We start from the raw sequence: 9,523 nt of genomic DNA on the forward strand, positions 1-9,523 counted from the left end.
GGGGTTTCTCTTTAGTGCCATATTCACTACATTGTGCTTTTTGTGAGATGAAAACCCTATCCTTTTCCTTTTGTTTAAACTTGATCCTGGTGTCTATGATCAAACATCCCCTATCAATATGGTTTCCCTTAATGTGAATAAACGATACGATTCCTTAATCAAAGTGCACGAGTCTCCAATCGAAATGCCTACAAAATGTTGCCTCTAAACTTAGTCATAGTGTTCAATTCACCATAACTTGAACATACCATTCACATAACATAATCCTTTCTTCCATGAATCATCTTAAATTTTATTTTATCATATGATTCAAAATTCACAAGGCTTAAAAATAAACACATCCCAAACAATAACATTATAAGCTACCATAAATAAAACCTCTCAACTAGGGAAAAAAACCATTTTTAGTGAAAATACAACTTTTTTCAATTCATGAATTGTTTCTCTATCAAATCCTTACAATTTCCCTCCTTTTAGATAACATAGAATATCTTTTAACTATCAAATCCTAAATTGTATATATTCTCATATACTTGGAACTCAAGTTTTCAAGATTGAATTTTTTTATAAACTTCTTCGGTGTCTTTGCATTCATACTTCTTTCAATTCATTATTAAATAGTAATTTAGAAACTTTAACTTGTTACCTAGATTATTCCTCTCACTTGTACCACACCATAACAAAATATTAGATAGTATCATACACTACCCTTGAAGACGTTGGAAAATGATAATGCTAAGGAAATAATTTTCCATTAGTTGCCCTCGTGAATATGTGTAGGGAAATAACATGATCACATTTTGAACTACAATACTTGCCTTACATTGTTACGGAATCCTGATAAAAATTCCTTATTTAACTGATTCCGGCCCAACAAAGACTTTTACCCCTACCTGTATCTTTCTACCAATAGGGATCCAATGTCCAACTAAATGAGTTTCCTTCGTGCTTGCTTCTTTGGAAACGATATCTCTTTGAGTTTTTGTCCAACTAAATGAACAAATTGTTTTTTAAATTATTTTTATATTTTAAATTATTTTTATATTTTCTGGAAGATGTATTATTCTTTTAATTAAAAAAGAGCAATAGAAACTTAAAAAAGTAATTCGAATATCCATATTAATTAATATATTTTAATATTAATTTCATATATATGTATATATAAAAACTAATAAAAATGTATTTTAATATTGATCATGATAAAATATATTTCCCAAAAACAAGAAGTAATTGAATGTATTCAGTGACTTTCTAATAAGAGGGATGTGTAATTATTTGAATTTTGTATAAAATTGATATGTGACATTTTAAAAATATAAAAAAGAAAAAAAATCAACATGGATCATAAATAAAATATTTCAATTATATATATATATGTATATATCCCTTTTAACTACAAAGTTTTGCATATATAAAAATCAAGTTTTGCATGTAACATAATACACTCACTATATATATATATATATATATATATATATATATATATAATCCAAGTCCCCAAAGGCATTTACAATGCTTTTAGTCCATTCTTGCATTCAAAAACTAACTTTAAACAATGAAAAATTTTATATATATATATATATATATATATCCCTCTTAACTACAAAGTTTCGCATGTAACATAATATACTCACATGTGATGGGGAAGCTAGTTAGTTCATGGGAGGTTGCCAAAATGATTGTCTTTGTCATGTGGGAATCTGGGGAAGGATAATATATCCTGAATTTGCCTTATAGAAGCATCTTGGTGACAATCATAGAAACTATTGGGCAATCGATTAAGTATTATGACACAGGGTGGTGGGAGAAGGTTATAAATGATATGGTTTATGTTCTTCATGTTTCCTATTGTATCGTAAACAATCACTCCATGTGGTCTCTTAAAGAATTTTTCAGAGTTACCATTTTTGGAATGCACTGGTTTAAAGAGAGGAAGGGTTAATGTCAGTTTCTCGACGAAGCCTTCATTGCATGCAAGCTTAGCTATGGTTGTCAGTTGGATATTTAATAGCATGAGGCTCATTACCCTTGGTTCGTTGGAGACTTGACTAAGGAATTTCAGGTTTGAATAGTGCTTCACCAATGAACTTCTTGCTTTTGACATTTTGTATGAGTCTTAGGTTAGTGGTTTTCTAGTTTTTCCTCCCATCCTTGGGGTTTTAATTCTGGGTGGTTTTTTCTTTCAATCTCCCATTTGATATTTTTTCCTAAAGGTATTTTACCTTCACCTCATTGGTCTCTCTCTACTTGATTCGGTCAAGCCTAAGTTTTCTCAGACTCTCCTAACCCTATTGGCCTACTACCTTTATTTCTCTTTCTCTTGGTACACCTATGATTCATCCACTATATCTTCACTCAACCTCTTCACTAGAAACAATTTCACCCTCCCTCTCTTTTTATTCCACCTTCATTTCCTCTGTCTTTATGCTTCTCATTCCATGGCTAGACTTCGTTTCTCCTCTAGTCATCATGGAGGCAAGAGAGGGCATCTTGGCCCCATCGCTAACATCTCTCACATTAGACACATGTTCAAACAACGACTCACATTGCTATGGCTAGATACAATGATATCATCCTTGAAGTAGTTGAGAGAGTGATTTTTGATGTTGAAGGCCAAGTTAGATAGGCTAGAAGATTCATTCTTGATATGTAGGTTGATCGGGATACCAGGGACTAGATTGTTGATGTGGGAAACTCATCTAGAGCTTACTTTTTCTCCTACATGCGAGCTATCAAGCTACATTGGCATATTATAACTCTCATGGATAGAGTGCTTATAGATAGAGTAGACGCTCAACAAGAAATGATAATCTACATGGTTGAACTAATGGATAAAGTGGATAGGCTTAATAAGAAAGTTTCAATTATGGCCAAGAAATTAGCAAACTTTGACTTTTCTTCCTTAGATGTCGACAATGAGCCATAACCACCGAACTCGTTGGAATCTCCAACTGAGTAATGATTAAGTGATCCAAATGTTTCAAGAAAAAAATATATAATGGCAATGTCGTTTCCATGTCTATTATCTTCTAGTTTAGTTTATTTCTTAGTTTGAAAAACATTTGAGTAGCCTATGAGATAGGCAATCATAAAATTTTAAACTTATGTTATTGGTCTAGTTTCCCAAGAGGTAGCCCAATAGTTTGTTATAATTATCTATGTACATCTTTTTAATAGTAATATAATAGGGAAAAAAAACTTTGGAAAATCCTTCAAATTTCTCAATGCCTCCTGTATTAGGAAAATATTTGTTTGTTTTCTTTTATTTTCATTCATTATTCTTGGTAAATGGTCTAATCCCACATGTGGTTTTTTTTATTTGATAATGACTTCAAAATCATGTTCTTGAAATGACATTAGTCATATACTTATTCTTCTTTACTAAAATTGGTTTGTTCAAAATGTACTTTAATGTGAGGTGATCTATGTAAAAATGAACTTATTGTCTAGTACATAATTCCTAAACATTTGTAAACCATAAATCACACCCAGGAATTTTCTTTTTACATTATTTTAATTCTTCTTGGTTATAGAGGTTTTCCTTCCAATTTCTATGTGGGATAATTCACAGCTTTTTTATTGTTCTATAGTTGAGTTACGATGGCCACAATGGCACTATTACTACCATGTATATTATCCTATACTTTAGTTTATTTCATGTTTTATTATTATTATTATTATTTCAGTTTGAAAAACAGTCTAGTAGTGTACAAGATATGCAATCATAAAATTTGAAACTTATGCCACTGCTCTAGTTTCCAAAGTGGTAGACTAGTAGCGTGTGATAATTATCTGTGTGTATTGTTTTTATAGTAATATAAAATTCTTGATCTTATAGGGAAAAAAACTTTGGAAAATCCTTAAAATATCTCAACACCTCTTGTATTAGGAAAATATTTGTTTGTTTTCTTTTATTTCCATTCTTTATTATTCATAAATGCTCTAATCCCACATGTGTTTTTTTCGATTTGACAATGACTTCAAAATCATATTCTTCAAATGACATTAGTCATCTACTTATTCTTCTTTGCTAAAATTGGTTGTTCAAAATGTACTTTAATGTTGGGCGATCTATGTAAAAATGAATTTATTCTCTAGTACATAATTCCCAAACATTTTTAAATCATAAATCACACCCAAGAAATTTCTTTTTACATTATTTTAATTCTTCTTGGTTGTAGAGGTTTTCCTTCCAATGGGTGTGTAGGATAATTCGTCCCTTTTTATTGTTCTACAGTTGTGTTAGGATGGCCCCAATGGCATTTTCGTTGCAATGTTTATTATCTTCTAGTGCAGTTTATTACCTGGTTCTTTTTTCAGTTTGAAAAACAATCTAGTAGTCTATGAAACATGCAATCATAATATTTGAAACTTATGCTATTGCTCTAGTTTTCCAAGTGGTAGACCAGTAGCTTGTGATAATTATCTATGTACATATTTTTGATAGTAACATCAGACCTAATCTTACAAGGAAAAAAAATCATTGAAAAATCCTTCAAATAGCTCAATGCCTCTTGTATTGGAAAATATTTGTTTGTTTTCTTTCATTTCCATTCTTTATTCTTGATAAATGGTCTAATCCCACATTTGGTTTTTTTCATTTGATAATGACTTCAAAATCATATTCTTGAAATGACATTAGTCATATACTTATTCTTCTTTTCTAAAGTTAGTTTGTTCAAAATGTACTCTAATGTCAGTGATCTATGTAAAAATGAGCGTATTCTCTAGGAATTTTATTTTTACATTATTTTAATTCTTCTTCGTTGTGAAGGTTTTCCTTCCAATTGGTACAAGGGATAATTCATCCATTTTTCTTATTCTATAGTTGTGCTAAGATGGCCCCAATAATTATACATGATGTCCACTGTACATGAAAGTGTGAAGAACTTTAAGATAAATGTTTTCATAATCTTGTTCTTGAATTCTTCAAATTCTCACTAGCATTTTAATGTCCTTTGAAATGATTTCTCTTTTTTATGTAACTATTCAAATAGAAGAGCTTGAAATATTTTTTTACAAATTTTCTATACTATATTTGTATCGCCCAAGAAATTTTAACTTTGGAGGGGTTTATAAGTGGTTTTAGTTTTTTTAAGTAACTTTTACTTTCCGAGTATACCAACATACTTTTCGTTTGAAACTATATCTCCAAGTAATTTGACAAAAAGGTGGTAAGAACTCAGGTTTATGGCATGGTTTTTAAACGACCATCTTGGTATACTTCCATGGTTTTGTGAATGAAAGTCTGAAAATATCCACAACAATTTTTGAAAAGAATTCTACTCCATTTACCAGAAGAACTCACATTCTTTTGTATGTAAAAGCTCCCCATTTCATTACAAATGTCATTGACAAAGGAAGTTCCATTTTTTAATTGACACCTAGTTATATCTCAAATACCAATCTAAAAATGAGTAGGTATCGTTTCTTATTACCGATTGGAGGATTTCCTTTAAAAAGGGTGCTAGTAAAGGAAATCTAAAAATGAGTAGGTATCGTTTCTTATTACGGGTTGGAGGATTTCCTTTAAAAAGGGTGCTAGTAAGGGATCCTTAATCATTATTGGTTTTAACTTTCTAAAATATGTGCATATTCTTAATTTCCCATTCTTTACAATCGATTAAACCAATTCATTTATTTTATCTCAGATATTATTCATGCCTTTTATAATTAGTTATTTTCATGGACGACTGGAACCCTAACGGTCGACACCCTCTGGTTCGTGCTACCTTCTTTCATCCGACGAGTTTGATTTTTTGAGGTCGTCTATCTATTTCTGTTGGTGAGGCTCGCATTGACGTTTTTGTGTGCCACATTCATGGGGGGCTTTGTTGTCGTTTTCTTCATTGGTGTGTTTCTCATTGGCGATTTCATGTGCTCTAGTGCTAGTGCTGGGCACTATTTTTTCATCCCACTAGTTTTCTATTTCGATATACCTAGATTCTTCCCCTTTAAATTGTCGTCATTTTCTACTTGATCCAATCAAGTCAAATTTACCCATCAAATTCCATGCCTCCTCCAATCAGGGGTTAAATTTGACGCCCGTCTGCCCGTTTTTAGCGATTTTACACGTAAAATACGTTCACCTTTCAAATATCCACGTCAACCGTAACTGGCTATTAATTTTTAAAACCGTCAATTTGACGGGCAGGTTTGTAAATGAAAAGTTTTAAGTTTTTTTTTAATAATTTTTTGATATATATATTTAACATACAAGTTGCAAGTCGGGAATCGGGATCGGACCGTCGGTAATAGCCTATACGAATGAAGTGACTGTAGTCTGTAGTACGCTGTATGTTGTAAGTTGGCGTGACGCGTCCACGGTCCACCAACTTTCACGAATTGAAATAAATTCTGAGCCTGTTGCATTTACAATCCACTGAGAGCTGTTAATGGCTTTATTAAATTTGGTTGATGGTATTGGTGTCCACCGCGCTGCGCTCCGGCTCGAGTGAAAATTCCATCATACGCCCGGACCACTGAAATATTTCCAGCTTTATCTTCGTAAAAGCTCTCCGAGTCTCCCCTTCTCCGCTTGAATCTGTTGGAGCTGCTGTTTGGCGTATTTGGCTGTTGTTTGAGCGAGAATCGTGGCTAGCGCGAGCGAGAATCTGCCCATTCATCGGCAATTTCTCCCATTGAACCACAGACTCTGCTTACGATCCGGCCGAGCTACAAGGTGAGGTTTTTCATTTCTTTTTAGAGGTTTCCTGATATTTTAGTACAATGGCAATATTGTCACTGAAACCTTAAATGTAACACTAAATGAACATGAAAAGTAGTCTATAAATTGCATCCTCTCTAGTTAATCTAGATTTAGATAAATCCATGTAACTCATATACACACATTACTAGAAATTGCATTCTCTCTGGGTCATCTAGTTTTAGATAAATCTATGCAACTAATATACACACTGGTTTAGATGAATCTATGCTACTAATATACACATTACTTACGAAAAGCTTTCCTGTATCTTGAAGTATTCCGCCACCTCCTGATGCATAGAGAACCCCTGCCTTCACTAAAATCTCTCCTCTAGGCTCTAGGCTGAGATAGCAGGAGTAAAAATTCCATCACCGATGACCATGCAAGTGCCAACAAGTACAAGAAGTAAAAGTGCATTTTGACGGTCAACTTTTGCTTCCAGCCATTTCTTTGTTCTTGCAGCAAATGACTTATCTTCAATCTTTCGCCTGCTATAAGTTGTGAGTTCTTCATCTGTGCGGTGTTGATTCGGAATAGTGCTCACTTTAACATGTCGACAGAGTAATGAATACAGAGCAAATGTTCCACCTACATCACAGAAACGTGATATCTTAAGAGCCCTTGTTAAAATTGCATTTATATGCATACTAAAAAGCAGGTGACAGGAAAAGAAATTAGATAGCCTTATAAACAGAATGGCCTAGTGAATTTTTCAAAACAATTAACAGAAAGTTCTAGCCTAAACTTTGGAATTGTCTATTGGGTTTGAATAGAATCACCCAATGATACTTAGAATGTAAGCCTAATGGATAGTTACAAAATTCGCAAGGGCCAGGAATATGCAGGGCATTTTGATTTTATCATATGCAGTCTCCTATGCAAAGCCATAGTGTCATGTTACCTTCTCCGTTGTCATTGGCCCTCATGACAACAAAGACATATTTCAGAAGAGGAATTAGTGTCAAAGTATATATGATTAACGAAAGAGCCCCCATCAACTCTTCACGATCGCGGACACCATCAGGAAATGTGCTATTAAAAACATACAGAGGAGATGTGCCTAAGTCTCCATAGACAACCCCAAGGCTCTGAAATGCAAGACGCAGAACCATCAAACCCGACAACTCCTGCACATGAAATACAGAGGATCAGGATATTACTGCTTTTTATATTTGATAATTGCTAACAAGCACATTAACAGCCAAAGCTTCACGATAGCTATTTACTCCGGCCAACCTATCAGCCAATTTATGGAAATAATAGTATATATTATAGTCCAACGAAGCAATTTAAGATTGTAAATGCTATTCAAGATTCCAGTTATTGTGATTTGTAAAATGGTTCACTCTATCTATCAAATTAGGAAAGGAAGAATCTACTACAATGAGTGTGCATATTGTGAACATATTTTATGATTCAGAATCTTTTAACTGCAATCGAATTGTTGTCCTTTTCTTTGTGAGATTTATTTGTCCTTATTTCAATTGAAGTAATCCAATAAAGTTTTCTATGATTTAATTCAATCTAATGTTGAGTGATATGCTTTGAGTCCATATCTTGAGTTTTTTTTACTTTATAGAGTTCTTTTAGATCATCTCATCAGCACTTTTATGGTCCTCCCAATCTATGACATCGCCCTTTCTACCTTATCAGAATTATTTCTATTATAATCAGAACACGATTAAAAATTTTAGAGAAAAGTTGGGTTGAATATTTATAAGTTGGACTCTTCACCCAAAAAAGGGGAAGTATATACACTAAATAAATTACTACTTTATAAAAATGCTCGGTGAAGTTTGTTTGAATGTGCACGCCGCTTATCATATACCAAATATGATGCCTAAAATAGTTCAAATTCGCACGCTGTGTTGGTTATTGGAGGACCATGACCGATTTCTTAGAGACTAATATTCAAAACAATTTTAAACTTTTCCTTTCTGGCAGATTTTGCGGTATATATTTTATTAGAATGGAAATCCATACATGCAAACATAATAAAAATATATGAGAATGGAAATGCATATATGCAAACATAATAAAAATATGGAATGCTGTCGGTGATGATCTACTTTTATTCTGTCACTATACGTTGCTTTAATTTCTCCATTCCTTGCCGTATGTCCAAAGTGATGCCATACCGAGAACCAGTAACCCCACCAGAGCAACTGTGGATTAACGTGTATTTTGGCTTTGAAGTTTTGTGATCAGAAGTTGTCATCCTCTGTGAAAAAACCACATACAGTTGGCAGGGATTCATGATCAGCAGGTCTCAAAACAAAGTGTAGCAATGAGACTTGAGCCCAATTGTAAAACAAAAAATTAAAAATTTAAACAATTATGAGTACAATTTGAAATTAGATAAAACTTGTACAAATAAATTTTAAAAGTCATATGATGGGCAGTTTAAAAATAAAAACGTCATAAAAAAATTCCTTGACGGGTAGGGTCACCCGTCAAATTTAACCCCTGCCTCCAATCAAGTCTCCTTTGTCCTTGCTATCTGGAAACGAGATCCCTTTGAGTTTCTGTCCACCTAAAAGACCAAATTGTTCCTGAGATTGAACCTTGTACATCATGTACAGGCTCCAAAAGAACAGTGACAATTATCGATCATATTAAATGCATGGCAGAGGCCATGTGATAGACGTAACATTTATTTGATGTACGATGCGATTCGCCCAACTAATCAAATCGAAAGGAAATAAAAAGATCCGCGGTCACATGTACAACCGTGGCTACAAAGGCCCACCACTTCTCGTAAAAATCCCATCTGATTTAGAATGAGCCACCCACCTTATGGGTGAAGAAGAACAG

The 9,523-nt window shown here is 33.3% G+C and overlaps 1 protein-coding gene across 1 annotated transcript; it reads right to left on the reverse strand.

Annotated features, from left to right (window-relative positions):
* Nucleotides 1-7,035: 7,035 nt before the first annotated feature.
* Nucleotides 7,036-7,832, reverse strand: LOC149249920 (potassium transporter 10-like). Its single transcript, XM_089456355.1, has 2 exons — nt 7,611-7,832; nt 7,036-7,297 (listed from the first exon to the last, which is right to left on the reverse strand). The coding sequence occupies exons 1-2, from the start codon at nt 7,819-7,821 to the stop codon at nt 7,047-7,049; spliced, it is 462 nt and encodes a 153-aa protein (XP_089312481.1). The 5' UTR covers nt 7,822-7,832; the 3' UTR covers nt 7,036-7,046.
* Nucleotides 7,833-9,523: the final 1,691 nt, after the last annotated feature.

This window comes from Pinus tabuliformis, chromosome 7 (assembly GCF_031772625.1).
Source record: "Pinus tabuliformis cultivar Carrire ecotype Pingquan chromosome 7, CPIR1, whole genome shotgun sequence".
Lineage (NCBI taxonomy): Eukaryota > Viridiplantae > Streptophyta > Pinopsida > Pinales > Pinaceae > Pinus > Pinus tabuliformis.